A 19,984-nucleotide genomic window follows, 5' to 3' on the forward strand; every position below is an offset into this window, starting at 1 on the left:
AGGATGGCGTTGCTACGGTCACAGCTGTTGTAGTTTACAATGTATATATATATATATATATATATATATATATATACGATAAACAAATCACCGTTACAAATCGTGAACCGTTTCTTTACTGGCCAAAAGTACGCGGATGCTTTCGCAGAAGACTTTGGAGTCTTTTTTGTTGTCGTTTTGTTTGACCAACACGCCACGTTGCCATAACAACCCTAACTAAGATACAGTATATAACTTAACTTTTCTATTATTATCATGTGTGATTAATATAAATAAGGTCACAGAAAAGTAGGCGAGATGTGTGTCTGGATATATATATATATATATACGATTGATCTAATTTAAACCGTTGCTGCGCTGTAAAAGAATAGAGCATTCTGGGAGAAATAACCTGCGGAGATACGAGGAATAAAAACCTATTCAGTGGTGAATCAATAAAGGGCACAGATGGTAAACTACATGAAGTCACTGATATCAAACCCTGGACGTTATGTCCGATCCAGGCTGCTTTAGAGGCAGAGAAGTCCGTTCGGAGGAGCGTCGCCGTGTAGCCCTTCACCATTCTCAATGGTCTGCCCCACATTTTGGTCTTCAAAAATCACGAGTTCATGTTTACATATATATATATATATTTTTTAAATATATATATATATATATTTTTTTAAAACATCGACACACAAACAATTAAATCCAGCTGGAAGTCAGTTTGAAGTTAATTAAAATTCCAGTTCGGGTTCGTTAACGATTGGTTTTCTTTCTTTTTTTTGGTATGTAATGAAAAAAAAAAAAGCAAGAGGGCAGGAAAGGTTAAAGTCTGGAGAAGAAGGATGTCAATATTATAGCTGCTGTTACCTGATTGTGCTCTTCCCACTTCACCTGGGGGGGGGGGGGAGATCTACTGCATGTCAGGAACTCCACGTGAACGGCCACGCAAATGTTTGTTTTTTTTGATCAAGGAGGTGTGTGCGTACCTGCCGCACAGCAGCCAGACTGTCCCGGGAAACCGAGGATGGGAGGGAGATAAAAGAGGAGAAGAGGAGGAGGAAACAGTTCCCTTCTCATGGGGGGGGGGGGGGGGGGGGGGGGGGCGTGTCCGTCGCTAGCCGAGCTGGATCTGTCCGGAGTAGGTGGTGAGGAGCAGCATGATGGCGAAGCCCGTCAGCAGGCCGGCGTTCTGGATGGCGAAGGTGAGGAGGAAGCTGCTGCCGCCGGCGTCCTCTTCCTCCCGACTCACCTCGTTCATCTCCGGGAACTGAAGAAGCACCAAAATACAACAACAACGGAGGAGATGAAGAGCTTTTTAAAAATGTTTTTAATTTAAACTTCGGCACGCAGCTTCTCGCCTAAAAGTCAGAATGTTACTACTTCACTGCGCTGGAGAGCGTCTGTAAGTTACGAGTGAGTCACACACATTCAATTTAAAATGATATTATCCCTGAAAATCATTAGAATAAGCAAAAAGAATACCTCTAAGGCATACTGTTCATACTGTCGTAAGAAGTTAATCTTTTTTATTGCATCACATAATAACTTAAATACTTTTTTTTAAACTTAAAAACAGGTCCCCTGCACAAATAAATGATAAATACATGATTATTTCATTATCTGAGTCTTCTTACATGACAATTCCTGTATTTCTTAATACAGGCGCAGGTTAAACCGCTCTGTGTTTCCTGGATTAAATACATATATCATATCTTCTAGAAGTCCTGATTTCCAGGCACAACTTTCACCCACTCCAGCAACACTTTATTGTCGTTAGACCAACGTGTTTGGGTTTGTGGATCTGTGTTGACCCCCCCCCCCCCCCCCCCGCCCCAAACACTGACCATGTCTGCCAGAGCGATGTAGAGGAACATTCCCCCGGCCAGGGCGAAGATCCAGTTGGGGGAGAAGCTGTTGCCGGCCAGGATGCCAAAGCCCATGCCCAGGTAACAGCAGCACGCCGACAGGAAGTTGAAGAACAGCGCCTGCTGGATGCTCATGCCGGCGTTCAGCAGGATCACGAAGTCTCCTGGAGAACATTAAGAGGAGGACATCGCGTTGGTTTTCAAGGCGGCGGCGGCGGCGGCGGCGGCAGACAGGGTTATTTTTTGGAGACATCGGCTCCCTGAAACTCACCGAGCTCGTGGGGGAACTCCTCGCACAGGATGGCCACGGAGGTGCTGATGCCCTGGAAGACGGAGGCGGTGAAGGAGGCGCCGATGGCCAAGCCGTCGATGAAGTTGTGCAGGCCGTCGCTCAACGTGATCATCCAGGCCAGCGTGCCGATGTCGGAGTAGGTCGCCCCCTTCAGCCAATAGCAGCCGCCGGCGGTCCGCCCCCCGCTGTCCGGGCTCTGGGAGTCCTGATTGCATTAGGAATAAGCAACTAATATTGAGCTGGACATCACATTCTGTCTCTAAACTAACGGCGCCACTAGTGTCCGTAAAGAATAATAAAACTGTGCCAATATAGCAACGTTTTGAGAGGTCCAACCTTACTGGAAGTGCAGTTTATAATGTGTTTATATGATCTTTGCATAAATAAGCAGGTGCATCTTAAATAAATGGTCCCAGTCATGCATTAACATAAAAATAAACCTTTTAAGTTCTACAGATGAACAACTTTTTTTTATTATTACAATACAAATAATAATAACAATAAGAATAGTAATAATAATAATAATGTCTCCTTTTGTGTCCCTTTCATGACAATGGGTTTCATTCCTAGATGAAACTCCAACTCTGAAAAAAAATGCAGAGAACCCCCAAAAAAAACAAAAACAATCACCACAACGAAACTAATCAAGCCCCGCCCCCTTTACCTGCGGCGCCTGTGCAGGGCTGAGCATCAGCTCCCCCTCCCCCGCGTCCACCTTCCCCAGAGCCAGACTGCTGGCCTCTCCGTTCTGCTGCAGCTTCTCCTTCTCGCCCTCCTCCAGGTCGCCGTCGGGTGTCGAGTAACGATCCGCGCTGGGGATGTGGCTGTGACCGTGGCCCTGAGAGGAAGCAGGCGATCAATACCGAATATAATAAATCATAAATAGTGTACACGTGAACCATTTTTGACAGATATATTGCTGGATATTTCCTTCCTGGCAGCAAATAATGATTTTTCTTCGTTGTAAATCCATGAGAGGAGAACAGAGAGTGGACTTTAACATTTTTCAAAAGGCATTTATCTTTCACTTTGTTGTTGATTGTTTGTTTGTGGCCTTCATTTTATTAAATGTATTTGACCTTTTTGATCCGCAAAGAAATAAAGCGATTGTAAAATAAATAAATAACCAGCGCTCCGTTTCTTAATTCCCAGTCGTGTAACTAAAATGTGTCAGAAATTTGTTTTTAACTTTGACTTAATTTCCCTATTCTTCATTAAGTTAATTATTTTAAAGGGTGTTTATTATGTTGTTGTTTATTTGGGTTAATTTATAGAATTTCTTTATGTAAGCAATAAAATTAAAATAAATAAATAGATAGATCATGTCTTTCATATATACTTTTTTTTAAACAGATAAAAAATGTACAATTGGCGGCTCTAGTGTTAACACTCACAGAAAAGATTTGTCTGAGATTCTGTGTAACTTTTTATTAAAAATATTCATGAAGGACATCCTTTAAAAACATTTAAAGTTGATTTTGAGCTGTTAATTGTCCTTTTTGTCATTGTCAGAGCAAATGTGGGTCAAAGAGCGGCTTGTAATTGGATTAGCAGGTTGACGTGTTAGTTATTCATCACATTGGCTGGACCGCATGACCACAAGGGGGCGCACTTTACTGTACATTCACTCTGCTTTTTATGAATTAAAAATCAGCCTCACTGGAAAACTCTGTGACGCTCCGCAGCTCATAGCTTTAATTCAAAGTGACTTTTAGATCTGAATGTCAGAACAACTCACACACAGACGACTGTTGCTGCTCTTATGCAACAACAACAACAAAAAGAGCAGAAAAAGGCCGTTTCCAAGGAGACAAGAAACTGAACCCGTTTACGCTGCATTTTTAGTTCATGACGTAATTGATGATTCAGGCGTTGCAGGTCAAAGGTAACAGAAGGTAGCCCTGCCTGGTGCCTCAGAGCTGAAGGACATTGTGAGAATACGTGTCCCATGTATCCGTCTACACTACGGTGTGTGTGTGTGTGTGTGTGTGTGCACTGTGTTAAGTAACGCTCAGAGGCCCTCCCCGATAAGTAAGCTCTCGGAGGCACGACTGTGAACTTGAACCACCGGTGCCGTGTGTCGTCCAACTGGTTTTCAGAGCCGCCGCAGAGCAAACCATTAAAAAAAGGCGTGCGTCGCGGTGGAGCTCCAGATAATCTGAAGGGCACGTGGCTCGGTTTGGATGTTCGAGGCACTTCTCCACCGTCAGTGCACGACAGTCGATGAGGAGTACCGGCTCCGAAAGAAAGGCTTACCCAAGGAAATGACATCAATGTGACGACGTTTTAAATTATTGTTTTACAAAACTGTTGTCAAAAAGGTGTCCGTGTTTGCAAGAAATATGTAATTAAAACCCTGCAAAATGAAATATTGAAGACTTTATTTGTTATTTAAAAAACTAATTGGTTTATTTTACGAGCGTCGTATATACTGGATTCTGAAAATCGAGTTGCACGGCGTCTGCAAGATCCAATATTAAAAAATAAATAAATAGTCTTGTCCTTTATCTGAGAGTCAGCTCTTCTCGATTAAAAGGGAACCGACACAGAGCTTCCGGTTTGATGCTCCCCGCCCCGTGTTGTGTCTTTGAGGGTCGACCTTGGATAGATATCGGATGACGGCAGTTGTTGTGAAGCATTTCTAGTCTTATAGTTATAACGCTCACAGGCGCCATTGTGAAAATGCAAATTTTTTTTAAAAGGAAGAAGAATAGTGAGGAAATACTAAGGAAACCAAATCTGATGTACATATGTTTAATTTAAAAAAAAGAAAGCTTAAACTCGTGGACCACCACCTAAATACGATTAGATTGTAGACATTTTTTTGTTTTAAGTAAATTTATATATAAAACTAAATACCATTAAAAAATATTTCTAATTGATACATTAACCGATTAAATACCTACATTTGTATAACTGGTGATTTGAAGGATAAATGAATGCGAGTTTGGCTTCTTTGTCCACATTAAAATGAGTCAAAGTGAAATATAAAAGTGAACACATGTTAATTATGGATACGCTCGCCGTTGCCATGGTAATTTGCCACCTGCATCTGCACAATAAAACGGCATGCGTCGCGTCGTTCTCGCCGCGTACTCACCCTGTTTTTCTGTTTGAGGAGCACCCGGAGGACCTTTTCGGTGAAGAAGAAGAGGTAAAAGCCTGCGAACACCATCGCAGATTTGGACACGTAGAAGTCCACCATGGGGTCAAAACCAAAGGCCTGCCATTGCAGAAAAAAAGAAGAAGCTGGTGTGAGGTTGTGAGGAGGAGCTTTCAGTAGCCGTTATCACTTTATTTCACTTGATGTGGGTACGACTGACAAAATGTAATTTAGCAGTTAGAGGTTGGGTGAATTGCTTTGTTTTGGATGAAGGATGAAGTTTCATTTCTGGCCAAAAAAAAAGAAGAAGAATTTCCAACATTTATATTCACCGTCTGGAGCCGACGTCCTTTTTAAAAAGATATTGCAGAGATATTTCACAGCAGTCTCCAATCTGAGACTTGAATTATGCATGTGATCGTTCTCCCCTTTAATAGACGCAAACCTCCCAGAAGTCAAAACACTTCAGCTCGGAGGTATACAAATGCTTCTTCTTCTTCTTCTTCTTCTTTTACCATTCATCTCAGGTGAACCGATGCAATGAATTACACAGCAGCTGTCCACGGCACCGTCTAGACGGCGTTTAAAATTTTTTAAAAACCACCATAAACAATTTATCGTGTTTGTGGGGTTTACGTCAGTCTGACTTTGAACTTCAGTCGGCGTGTGCACATTTTGTGTTCGCGCTACAAGAGACAAAGCAACATTTCTTTAGGTCATTTTAAAAAGAGAAGCTAGCAAAAACAAAGCTGCATCGCCAAAAAATCAAAGTTCAGCCGGTCTCAACAGTTTCAGCTCTCCAGTGACGTTCGGTTACATACAAAAGTTAATTAAAAATAAAAGCTGTGAACGACACGCCGTACTCAAGAAGCACTTGAACTTCAACAGAGCAACTGACCTCGCTCGGCCTTCTCGTTGCTTTAGTCTCTCGTAGTGTGAACGTAGCATCGGCCTCCTTCAGTAACCCCACTTGCCAAACTTAATCTCAATGAGAAACCTGATTAACGAGGGTATATATTATAAGTACATCTCAAGATCAATGTCTTTCTGGAGAAAGTGGACTAAAATAACTCTAATTTGCAGTGACAAGGGTTACTATGCTTTTTCCAAATTAAAGTAATTAAAGTGGCGTTAGCTTGTTGCTCAATGTGCTGTGTAACTGGTGGCAAGATGGCCAATTAGTGCACATCAATCAATAGTTTAAAAAGTAACTAAACCCCCCCCCAAACCCCTCAATGTGTATAAGTATGTATTGGTGTGGTTGATGATATCAGGGTCCTACTCTTGACATTTCAGTGCAAAGCACTTGACATGTTGTGTTATAAATATGCACAGCACCATGTCAGGGTAGCAGCCCTTCAGCAAACTCTGGGGGTTTAGTCACTCTTCAATATCACACGCAACAAGAACTCATCCGTCTCTCCCTGGAAACTGCGTAGCAACCTCGCACTGCAACTAACAGAGTCACGGCAGCATCGACAGACACTACCTCTGGGATGAGCTGAAACAGGGCGTTGGAGTAGAGCGTGCCAATGGCCAGGGCTATGAAGAAGAGCAGCAACCGCTTGTAAAAGGTTTTCTTCATGAAGGGCACCACGCACGCCCCGACAGCGAGCACAGAGAGTCAGTGTCACACAATAGGATCCATAACCCCACACTGATCAAGGGAGAGGAGGCAGAGGACGGTAAGGAGAGAGAGAGAAAAAAAGAAAAAAAAAAGACAGAAGTCGTTAGTGGAGAACTGATTTTTATCACATTAATCACAAAAGGGGGTAAGGAACGAAAAGCACCAACCAGTTATATCCCCTGAAATGAAAAAAAAAGAAAAAAGGGTCAGAATTGAATGAAATCAACCCGAGAGAAAAAAAGTGATTTCAAAAGACACCAGAAACCACAAGCTCATTTGTCCATTGATTCAGAACGGGTCAACAGAAGATAATAATCAGTTGTCCCGGGAAGCGGTCCTCGAACCCAATGCGTTTCCGATAGAGAGGGGAAGCAATTAGGGTCAAATTACAGTTTACTTTTGCACACATACGTTTGTCCTAGACCACTCAGGTGCATCTGTGTCACTGTCCTAGCCCCAAGGCACACGCTAGCCATCACTGCAGACAAGAAAAGGGGGCAAATTAACTTCAAATAGCTCTGCATGCTGCAGAAGGTTGTCATATTTCAATTTGAAGGACGCTGCGCCCCATTTCTTCAGGATTGTCTTACACAAACGGAAACGTAGAAACCTTGAAGCCCAAAACGACAGTAGTGAAAACACTTTTTTTTTTTTACATGCTGCAGTGGTGGAAGAAAAACTTCATAGTTGGCCTCGATCTCATTGCCGGAAAAGCTGCAGACACAGATGCAAAATATAAAAATGCAGCACGCAGACGATCGGCGATGCGGTTGAAGGTAGAGAGAAACCAGAAAGTCTTCCAGAGTGCTTATTAGAGCCCGAGAAAAACACAGAGAAAACCCCCCAAAAAAAGGCAGGAAGGAGAGGAGAAAGATAGGACAGACAAAAGGAGCCCTTGGCTAAAGATGCACTAGTTTTATAAACCGCCATGTGGCACTACAGTGATCTAAAGAGGCTTCTTAACTTTTGGTTTTTGTAGTGTTTTTAAGCATGAAAAAAAAAAAGCTGTAGATAGAAATATGGGATGGGATGGATGGATGGCAAACCTCTGGCAGGAGCTGCAGGATGGCAGTGGAGTACAGCGTGCCGATGGCAAGAGCGATGAAAAAGATGAGCGCGTATTTCATGTAGCGCGTCTTCATCAGGGGAGAGATGCAAGACTCCGGTGAGGGAGAAGGCATTGATCACCGTCACGCTCAGGAAAGAAAAAGCCCCACACTGAGGTTTGAGCGGCGGCGAGGTTGGAGAGGAAGAGGAAGGAGGAAAACGTTAAAAAAAAACAGAACCACTACGATGCACATCGGGAGGGAGCTTCGGCTGGGGCTCGAGTGGATCAAACATCGATTCTTTCAATACGGTCACGTGGTGATCGAATAGATGCAATAGATGCTGAATTCTGCTGCCTAAAAATCAAGTTTTCAAAATGTCAATTGCTGATCTCGCAGCATTTTTATCTGCATCAGTACTCAAATGCAAACAAAACGTATCGTAGCGTTTATTTGTATTTCAGTGATTTGGGATGTTAGTTTCACTCACTCAGCTCTGTTGGTTAAAAACCTATTTTTATGGACTGGTGGTGAGTCAAAGTAGTGCCTAAACTAAAAAAAAAGCTTTGGACACTGTCAAGTGGTGACATGATGATGAACTAGATAAAATATATTACATTATTTCTGGACTTTTCTCTCAATTCCAATTGGTTGTAACATACTGTATAGTTTACTTTCTTCATGGTCTCTAAAATAAACTATGGGTCACAAGTAGACTTTGTCTTTTAAGGGTCCCCGGGCAACAAAGGTTGTGAACCACGGCTCTAACTGGCACCTGGAGAAGAAAATAATAATAAGTTTTTTTTTTTATACATTTGTTGAAGGTTTTTGTGCCCTTTTTTTTTGGTCAGAGGCTGCAGCACCTGTGAAAGTTAAATGGAAAGAAAGGTTAAATTGAGATTTATGATCCATCCGATGCTGCGAGATAACTTGAAATGAAACAGAAACTGGGTTACAAGGGGTTGGTGGTGAAAGGAGAGTTAAAACAGAATGAGGCACAAAGCAAAACATAGAATTAAGATCCATTTTATCAATTTTTACCTGTGTGTAGATGACCAACATTTCAGTTTTGACCGAATTCAATGAAGGAATCTGTTAAAAATCACTAATATTTGAAATACAATTGAATCAACGAAGTGAAGCAGAGACATAGAGCGGTGTGTCTCTGCATAGCCAGTGAAAAACTGATCCCAGTCTGTTTTTAGTTGGAGCATTTTGATTTCATGATTTATTGATTGCCGTCCGGACGTAAAGACAATTTAAAAAGAATTAAAATGCTTCTAAAATAAATTGCCTGCCCCATCTTTAAGAGAAGATATTACTAAAATCTGCATCTATATCTTTGAAACGGGTTTAGTCTTTTGATAGTGTAGATAGGATTTATCAGTCAGTGAGATTCGCAGTAGAGATGCATTTCCGTGCCTTTCCGCCTCCCTCCTGCTGACTAATCTTCGCAGCTCTTAAGAAATAAATAAGCCGTCTACAAGGGCGAGTGTGAGGAGAGCGAAGGGCATGCGAGTGAACGATAAGAGGAAAACAACATTTGCCAGTGGAGAGGGGAGCGATAGAGCCAGAGCTCTGGGCTCTTTTAAAGTTTAAACCATTTCTCCTCCACCTTGTCAAAGGACGAGATAAACCGGGCTAAAAGTAAGAAGGGAAACGTGACGTTAGAGAGACACAACATTCGTTACGGAGGCTGTTATTTTTCTTTTGGTGGAAACAAAATTAAGCACCAACGACATTACTGCCGCCTTGAATATTACCTGCAACGTGCCAACGTGGCTTCCACTCGACAAGGACTCAAAAGGCTTGTTAAGGTGGACGGAGATGCCAAAAGGGCTTCCTGGGCTCTAAAAAGGACAGTCGGCAGTCTGTATGGAGTTACCCTGAGTCAGCAGCCGTTGCTGTCCGACTGTCTTCACCTGGACACGATTGTGGATGGTGTTAGTTTTTTTTTTAAAGGCAAACTGAGAAACGCAATCTGAGCATGCTTATTTTTGTCTTTCATCTCCTATCACCGTCTCTAGGCAACAAAACAATCATTTTTTTGGAGCTCAGATCTGGTGAAGAACATTTGTTTTCCAAGGTAAAGAAAAACGTGTAAGAAAACGTGTACTGGAGTTAAAACCCTTGACAGAAATGACGATGTATTCACTCTAGAAGGAGCAAAAACAGTTTAAATATACATTAGAAGGGTGAAGAGGATGACAGAAAACACAAATATATCAAAAAGTACACAACACTCAATATTCCTCTGACATACAATATAGACGGTTAGAGGATAAAGCTGCGGAAACATGTTAACAAATCCCATGAAAAGACTACAACTAACAATGTGCTAGTCCATCTCTCTAACTTCCCCACACTACTACTACTTGCCTGAAGTACATTTTTACTTGCCACTTCACAAATTGTTGTACTGACAAGTGAAAATCAAATAACAACAAAGACTAAAGTTAATCGTCACATTTTATCCGCCTTTACCCTTTAACCTCCGGCAAACTGCGCAAATACCAAACTCCCGTTTCCAGGATCATTTAAAGGCTCACTCATAAACTTTGTCTTCGCAAGTAAAAAAAAAGTTAAAAAAAACAAACAAACACCTTACGTGTTCTCAAGATGGACAAATAACATTTAACGTTGTTATATTAATGATCAGTAACAGGCCTGTGCTCACCTTCGGCGTCTGTGGGCCTGGGGGAGGGTTCAATGACTGACTCCTCCTCTTTTTGCGCCCTGCAGGTGCCGGCATCCAACTGCTGCAGCATGGTGGGGCAGAGCTCCAGTAAGCCCTGCTCGTCCAGCCGCGACTGCTCGCTGATGCTGTAGACGGCCAGCGTGTCTGCAGGCAAGCACTGCGGGAAAAGAAACCAGTCGGTTGGCCCACAGACGTTTCCCCCATTTTACTTTAAAACAATTGACTTAGCCAGGCATGTATCGAGTGATTCAGTGGCATGTCTGGGTGCTTTGTGGGCAGGCTCACATTTGGAGTGAGCTTTAAATTGAATTAGATTTAGTTAAAAAGTAGATTGGAGTATTTAGAGATGAATCATTTAAGTCGTACCTCTAGTTCCAGTTTCTCAAATGTGAGAGTTGGCTGTTTATCTTTCGTATGTTAACAGTGGAATATCTTTTGGTTTTGGACAAAACAAGACGGATAAACACGTCCCTTACAACTGCGTTACAACATTTTCTGACTATTCTATTAATTCATGTCGTCTGCTTCATATACATAAATGATATCTAGGTCATTTCCATCAACGGCCTTCACCTCTTTGTTACCATCTCGTTTTCTCAGAAGAGTTCGTGGCTTTGCCACCATTACTCAGGGCAAATCTATCCAAAAGCAGATCAGCAAGCGAGTCAATCATCCACGACACTAAGCTTGGGAAATATGCGAAATCTTTCAGCTGTCTGGCACCGGTGGCTCCTGCTTCTTCCAGGCAGGACTAAAGCTGGATTTTACCCCTTCTCCTGGAGCTCGGAGGTATCAACGAGTCCGGGGTGGTATTCCACGGTATTTAGAAAGCCCGTATACAACTTTCAATACAATCATAAATACAAATGCTATATTCTTTCAACTGTTTTTCTCCTCCGCGACCTTCACTGGTTACCGGTGGCCGCCCGCATCCGCTTCAAAACATTGGTACTTGCGTACCGTGCTGCGAACAGATCGGGTCCGGTCTACATCCAGGACATGGTCAAACCGTACACCCCAGCCCGTTCACTTCGCTCGGCTTCTGCCAATCTGCTTGTAGCTCCTTCACTTCGAGCTAAATCACGACTGTTTGCTGTGCTGGCTCCTCATTGGTGGAACGAGCTCCCCATTGACATCAGGACAGCAGAAAGTCTCTACATCTTCCGGCGCAAACTAAAAACACATCTTTTTCGACTATACCTTGAATAGGTAGCACTTAAATGCCGTAGTAGCACTTAAATGTCCCTTACCGATAGCACTTTAGTAGCACTTACGGATAGTACTTTGTAGTTTGACTTTATTGAAGAAATTGTACTTGCTTGATTCTTGTTGTTCTGAGTTTGGACTCACGGTTTAATGCACTTATTGTAAGTCGCTTTGGATAAAAGCGTCAGCTAAATGACATGTAATGTAATGTAAATGTAATGTTTTTCGAAGAGCCGCATTGAAGCGACGTATTGGAGTGCACAGAAAGCCCCATCAGAGGTCAGTCTACCTCTCTGCTGCTGGAGCAAAGGCCGCTGAGATGGGATACGAGTGATAGGGATAACGTTAAGGCCTCGAGGACTGCTCAAATAAAATAAAGAATGCCGCCGCCCCCGTTTAGGGAGTATTTCAGGCTTAACCCGGATGATTAAGATGAGCCAGCCAACTTGACGAGCCTACAATCAACCACAGGAGGTGCTTTTGCTAACTCAAGAGTACAAAAGGGGGATAGCCAAAAATGTGAAATGTGCACGGAGGGTAGAGCGAGATACACAGCAAAGCATATGTGCATATGTGCAAATATTCAGCACAAGACTGTCAGCTCACAACTCTCCCAAATGAAGCCAGACAAAAGTAAATATGCCTGACTTTTGGCAAAGAAAACACTAGATGGGCCAAACCAAATGACGTGTGACTAATTAAGTTATTTAGCTTAGTAAGTATTGACACAGCCAACGTGCGCCTCCTCAAAACTATTAGAATACACGTCACGAATCAGGAGATACCGTCATAAATTCTTGATTGTGAAGACAACATGTGGCACACTAAAAAGGTAGTAAGTATTTATTTACTGTATTTTTACAGACCGGCTTTTATTTGATGTTGACTTTTTACTTCATATATTGTACTCTTAATATCAGTGTTTACATTTTACCTGAGTTTGTCTCGCTGCCAGGCTTTCAGTCGTTGTATTGAATTGCTTTGGCTTTACTTTAAAATATGAGATTTTACTAACCAATTAGCTACAACCATTAAAAAGGGTTTCAAACGGTTGCATCAATGACATTGACAACCCTGATAGAATTCTACAATGTATTTCAATCACGTTTCCTAATTAAAATATCCCATTTAAAAAAAAAAAGGTGCTAACACAGGATAAGAGAATGCGCTAGTTCTCACCTTGGAGCGGTTGGATTTGGGAGGCGTGTTTATCGTCGGCGCCTCGGCCGCATCGCCGTGGTCGCCGTCACCTTCGCCCTGACCCTGGCTGATGAGGGCCAGCAGCGAGCGCAGCTGGGGCACCGAGATGGTGCTGTTGTCCCCGTAGCGGGACAGTAGGTCCTGGAGCACCTGGGTGGGGGACTGCGTCCGACCTTCCCCCTGACATGTCACTCGGCCCAAGGGGCAGAGAAGCACCGCCAGGGCCAGAACAAACATCAGCCGGGGCCCGAGGAGGGCGACGGACGTACCGGCACGGCCACGAGGGGGCCAGATAAACATGGCGGCTTCTTTACTGGCTGGCATGCGTTGATCTGTGGAGGGAGGACGGGAAGAGAATAAGAGACATATTTACTTAAAACTACCACACAAAAAACACCACTCTCTAAACTACACACGTGGCAATAAAAAAAAAAAGGGCCCAAATACTTTAAAGACAAAAAAGACATTTGAATTTGAAATTGAGTTTCAACCCATCTCAAAATATACAGTTACATCGAGACGTTGCATAAATAAAACACTAAAATCACGACTTAAATTAAGCAATATCTGATCAACTATTAGGCAGGAAAAAATTGCGCTTCTGACTTTTTTCCCATTCCTGACATAAAAACTTTTGCACAAACTATAATGTTCCCATCCTGTGAGCTCACACACACACACACACACACACACACACACACACAGCACCGATTCATTTCAGTGCACCCTGCAGCTCCACATGCAAACCTGGGGCTGAATAAACAGACCCCCCATTCATTTTTGTGTGAAGAAACGCTCACCTTTTCCTACGGAGACTCTGAAAAGACAGCTGGTGGGTTAAGCACCCGAGTCCGCCTGTCTGTCCGCCCGTCTGTCTGTCTGTCTGTCTGTCCTGAGGCTCGGAGCCGGCTGAGTAATGCCCACGGGTTACCTGGGAAGGAAGAAACGCCTGAGAGAGCAGGGAGCTCCTCAGGAGGGCAGTGGACTGTGGAGGAGAGCGAGAGAGAGAGAAAGAAAGAGAGAAAATGAAGGTTACGACTCACCGGTGAGAGAGAAAGACGGAGAGAGAAATAAAAAGAGTCCGTGAAGAAGCAACTTTCTGTCTAGCTGAGGGGTTAGAAGCTCCAGATCATTTGTTTACGGAGCCGGGAGAGTCGGAATGAATGACACACCGACGGCCTCTTCTTTCCTTACATACAGTGTGCTGCTGAGAGGTCTTTAGGCAGGTCACTTTGTGTGGGAATGTGACACACACACACACACACACACACCACACACACACACACACACACACACACACCACACACACACACACACACACACACACACACACACACACACACACACACACACACACACACACACACACACACACAACACACACACACACACACACACACACACACACACACACGATTAATGTAAGGTAGATCATGTATGAGAAAGTCCACTTTCCCCAGATAAAAATCATCGTCTGTCTGCTTTTTCTTACTTCTAATCTGCGTTCTATCTCCAACTTGTTCATCTCAGAGCTGACAAGGCAAAGAGCAGACATCTTCAATAAGTCTCTCTCTCTCCCTCTCTCTCTCTCTCTCTCTCTACACCTCTACTTGCTCTAATGACGCCTTATCCTGAACTTCAGTGCGGGGAAATAAGGGTATAGAAAATAGGAAAAGAGTGCAATTTCTTTCCCCATTCTCACCCCAGCAGTACTCTCTTATACGGTCCTTGTAAAAGTTGCAGGAGCTCTGAACCTTGCCCTCCTTATTGCAGGCTGCCATTGTTAATCTTCCATTAGAGTACTCAACTCTATATAATATATAATATATATATATACATAGCATCGGCTTCGCTGTGTTTCAGATAACCAGTGAGGAAAAGGAGTTGTTAAACGGCGGCCTGTCGCCTCGCGTCCTCGACTCTCTGGTCCAGAATCTGTTCTTTCAATGTCAGCCCGTCCGGTCAGACCGATGTCACCGCAGACACACAAACACACGATGGGAGTCCAAGGCCTATTTGTGGTTGTGGAGATAAAAGAGACGGGCCCTTCTGCAGCCTCGGGGAGAAACAAAAAAAAAAGGCCTCCGACATGACGGTAAATACCCGTTTTGCAGAAGGAGAGCCTCAAGAGGGAGGATGTTTAGTCACCCCACCACCTGCTGGACTTCAATCCCAAAAAGGCACACACTTGATTCTACTCTGCTCAGCCTTTAAAACCGGTCTCTGTTCTTAGAAAGCCGCCCGTTTAGCAGATTAGAAAACCAAACAGGTGACGTGAGCAAACATGCAATAAATCAAGGAAACAGAGAAAGTGCTGGAGTGAGTGTATAATGATTAGGCTTCATCAGGTCACCGCGCTATCAGCGCTATCAGCTATAACGTCACATCTCTGGCACACAAAGTGTTCTCCGAGAACCCGTGTAAACGCAGCTCAGTGAGAAATGGCCCCTCGCCATCATCAACTTCACCACCTGGCTGAGCAGAAATAAAATCAGGCTGCACAGAACACACGGAAACAGACTGGACGCTGAACCGTACATCAATGTAACCGTATGCATCAATATTCTTTTGTAAACAAAGATTTTTTTTCTTCAAAGCACACTAAACAGACGTATTTATGCAGTCCAGTGATTCGTGACATCGCTGTGTGGCTACGTTGTAATCCCATTTTACTGCAATATAAAAATAATTATAATAAAAATGCTGGCGCAAGACGAATTAAGTCAAAAAGAAAAATGCTGAAAATCTCACCAATATGGAATTTTGGCTTGTCCACCAGTTGTGTTCTTGATGGATTTATTTAAAATATCAGAAAACAGTGAACAGAGCCTTTCACAACCTTCCAGAGTTTGTGGTGACAGATCTTGTTTTTAAAAGAAAAAGAAGGAAAAAAAAAGAACTAAAACAACATTCAGTTTACCATCAAGACAAACAAGTAACTCATCTCAACTCTATATCATGATAATTATGCATCTGGTGAGGTGCACCACCCCAAAACTCACCAGAAGGCACCAACAAATAGGCCTGTGATTAGAAATAGTGCTCCAAGAGTCCTGCCACATGTGTCTGCTGACTCTATTCTCCTTAATGCTCCTCCTCTCAGCTGTTCTGGAGTCAGTTTTAATTCTAAAGCATAAAGCGTACTGTACCTTTTTTCTTGAATGGACACACACACACACACACACACAGCAGATGCCCCTCGCCGTTCCTCAAAGCAGGCTCTGGCGTGTCCTCACATGTCTACACTCTTAACTGCCCCACCCTCCTCCGGGTCACTCTATATACACCTTTTGGAGCGAGGGGGCAGGTTTGAGCTGCAGCATCGGGGTCATCGCTCTTCACCCCCCCCCGAAGCTCCATAATTACTGTTTTGTCGGACCTCGGGCTGATATCATCAACCGGGGGCCGTCATTAGCGGGCGAGGTGGACGGCTGTGCGGGCGCCGCGTCGGTTCACCGAGCGCATCGTCAAATGTTTTCTGCACTCGTGCCGAGCGTGCAACAAAGCTCCATTCACCACAAAATCAAAGGGTTCAGACGTGGCTCGGTCTGGGTTCTCTCGCCTTTACCCAGAGGCTAGCTTAGAGGTCAGAGGTCGGGTAGCAGAATGATGATGGACCTGTGCTGGTGGTTTTTTTTTGAAGAAATGTTAAACATTCGACTTAACAAGCAACATTTATCTAACAGCTGCAGTTCTAGTTACTTAGCAGAACATGATCTCACATGAAAACACATATGATAAAGTCTGGAAATATGATATTAACGTGCCGACCGATATTATTTTAAGTAGTAAAGACCATTTAGCTGATTCAACACCCTGAAGCTCTGAAAATGTGTTTTACTTTTAGCAGCATGAGCAATATTTTGAATGTCAATAGTCTACTTTTGTTTGCGTTTCGGGATTTTCACACATTTCCAATGAATTCCATGTAATAAACCTCTCTGAACTCTGTATGAACACGGAAAATGAGAATAATATGTGGTGTCTAAAATGACCACGATGAATCCAAAGTGTAAAGTATTCCTGGCATTGCACAAGTTAATGACAAGAAGGTTTAATGGTGGTCATGTCTGCTCTTTGCATGATTACAAACATACACGAATGGGTTCAAAACTACAATAATAAAAACAGTTTTGGCCCTACCACCATCTCTGTCCCCTTCTCCCACTACCACCATCTCTGTCCCCTTCTCCCACTACCACCATCTCTCTCCCCTCATCCCACTACCACCATCTCTGTCCCCTCATCCCACTACCACCATCTCTGTCCCCTCATCCCACTACCACCATCTCTGTCCCCTTCTCCCACTACCACCATCTCTGTCCCCTCATCCCACTACCACCATCTCTGTCCCCTTCTCCCACTACCACCATCTCTGTCCCCTCATCCCACTACCACCATCTCTGTCCCCTCATCCCACTACCACCATCTCTGTCCCCTCATCCCACTACCACCATCTCTGTCCCCTTCTCCCACTACCACCATCTCTGTCCCCTTCTCCCACTACCACCATCTCTCTCCCCTCATCCCACTACCACCATCTCTGTCCCCTCATCCCACTACCACCATCTCTCTCCTCTCATCCCACTACCACCATCTCTGTCCCCTTCTCCCACTACCACCATCTCTGTCCCCTCATCCCACTACCACCATCTCTCTCCCCTCATCCCACTACCACCATCTCTGTCCCCTCATCCCACTACCACCATCTCTCTCCTCTCATCCCACTACCACCATCTCTCCTCTTCTCCCACTACCACCATCTCTCTCCTCTCATCCCACTACCACCATCTCTCCTCTTCTCCCACTACCACCATCTCTCTCCTCTCATCCCACTACCACCATCTCTCCTCTTCTCCCACTACCACCATCTATCTCCCCTCATCCCACTACCACCATCTCTCTCCTCTCATCCCACTACCACCATCTCTCCTCTCCTCCCACTACCACCATCTCTCTCCCCTTCTCCTACTACCACCATCTATCTCCCCTCATCCCACTACCACCATCTCTCTCCTCTCATCCCACTACCACCATCTCTCCTCTCCTCCCACTACCACCATCTCTCCCCCCTCACCCCACTACCACCATCTCTCCTCTCCTCCCACTACCACCATCTCTCTCCTCTCCTCCCACTACCACCATCTCTCTCCCCTTCTCCCACTACCACCATCTCTCTCCTCTTCTCCCACTACCACCATCTCTCTCCCCTTCTCCCACTACCACCATCTCTCTCCTCTTCTCCCACTACCACCATCTCTCTCCCCTTCTCCCACTACCACCATCTCTCTCCTCTTCTCCCACTACCACCATCTCTCTCCCCTTCTCCCACTACCACCATCTCTCTCCTCTTCTCCCACTACCACCATCTCTCTCCCCTTCTCCCACTACCACCATCTCTCTCCTCTTCTCCCACTACCACCATCTCTCTCCTCTTCTCCCACTACCACCATCTCTCTCCCCTTCTCCCACTACCACCATCTCTCTCCCCTTCTCCCACTACCACCATCTCTCTCCTCTTCTCCCACTACCACCATCTCTCTCCCCCCAAAAAGCCAAACAATTATAAGTAGCATTACAGCCTTGTAGACATCTAGAGAAGTAAAGTTCAACATACGCATTATTGCACAAGTAAATGATGACAGGGAAAACTTTATTGCGCAATCAATACGGTTGCTTTAAGTGCATTTTGCGGATACATATTTGTACCTTTACTTTAATTTCGTATTTTCGGTGTGGTATTAGTACTTAGTAGAGGATCTGATGACTACTCCCAGAGCTGAACACCATCATTACTGTATACTCGTCACCTTCTTTGTTGTAATAATAACAATAATAATAATAATAAGTCTTAATTGCCTCGTTTTTTTAAATTATTATTCTCACACAAAATCCCCCCCAAAAAAACAAAATGATGGAGGGATCACACGAGTGAACGAGCCACGAGCGTTTGGTCTTAATTTGACGCGTCCACGTCGAGCTCCTTCCACATCAACGTCTCGTTCCGCACTCGTGACGCTAACGGCGCGCGCGGCGAGCCGGGCTAACGTGTTAATAAACGTTTCAACGGGCAATTAACGGTGGGTCGCGTGAGCTAGCTTAATTTTTTTTAGCCGTTACTATTAGCTTACCGGGTGATGCAGAAAATCAGTCCTGACGTCAACGTCTCTTCGCCGACTGCCTGCCTCTCTCTCTCTCTCTTTCTCTCTCTCTTTCTCTCTCTCTCTCTCTCTCTCTCTCTCTCTCTCTCGGCTCAGACCGGATGTGTCACAGACAGGTAGGTCAAAGTGTCCCCGGTACGTTCAGTCATTTCACGGGACGGGACGGGAGCGTTTGCTTTTTTTTTTTCTTCTTCTTCTTCTTCTTCTTCCCCGTCCTGCCATTCAAATAACACCACACGGCAGAAGCGGCGCGTGGAGGATGTGGTGGTGTCATTCTCCGCGGTGACGTCGACAGTTCGTCCTCCGAGTGCTTTTCTTCTTCACCCCAATGACGGTGTCTCCCTCGTGCGGCCGACGACGGGAACTGCAACACTAAAACATTTTAAATAAAGGCCCCGAAAGTCCAAAGTTTGACGGAAAAGGGAGAAAATACTCGTCACTCTGGGGATAAGAAATAGTGTCACTTCCTGCCACAATAATAATAATAATAATAATAATAATAATAAGATAACAGATAACCACTTGCGCAGAGAAATAGACATCTACCACCTGAATCACCTTTTTGTTTTTTAAATATTGTTATTTGTTGACTAATCGCCGTGTTGTACTGTATCATCAAATATTTGTATAGAAATAAACTGAACCCTGACAGATACATATTTTTAATAATAATGTACTTCCATCTGAGTAATAGTGTCCATTATATATTAGTAACATACATGCTTTAAAATTACGTTTAATGTTAACGTGTAGCTTCAATACTGACTTAAAAATAAATGCAAACATAGTAGATATGATATG

The 19,984-nt window shown here is 44.0% G+C and overlaps 1 protein-coding gene across 1 annotated transcript; it reads right to left on the minus strand.

The window, feature by feature from the left end:
- Positions 1–1,074: 1,074 nt before the first annotated feature.
- On the minus strand, positions 1,075–19,458 carry slc39a14 (solute carrier family 39 member 14). Its single transcript, XM_034540737.1, is given in 12 exon segments — positions 1,075–1,252; positions 1,830–2,014; positions 2,122–2,347; positions 2,807–2,980; positions 5,243–5,365; positions 6,735–6,842; positions 8,028–8,081; positions 8,083–8,090; positions 10,596–10,773; positions 13,002–13,354; positions 13,823–14,007; positions 19,154–19,458. Coding segments are annotated over 10 exon segments (1,554 nt in total). The 5' UTR covers positions 13,347–13,354; positions 13,823–14,007; positions 19,154–19,458; the 3' UTR covers positions 1,075–1,099.
- Between the last annotated feature and the right edge of the window lie 526 nt (positions 19,459–19,984).

Source organism: Cyclopterus lumpus, chromosome 9 (assembly GCF_009769545.1).
Source record: "Cyclopterus lumpus isolate fCycLum1 chromosome 9, fCycLum1.pri, whole genome shotgun sequence".
NCBI lineage: Eukaryota > Metazoa > Chordata > Actinopteri > Perciformes > Cyclopteridae > Cyclopterus > Cyclopterus lumpus.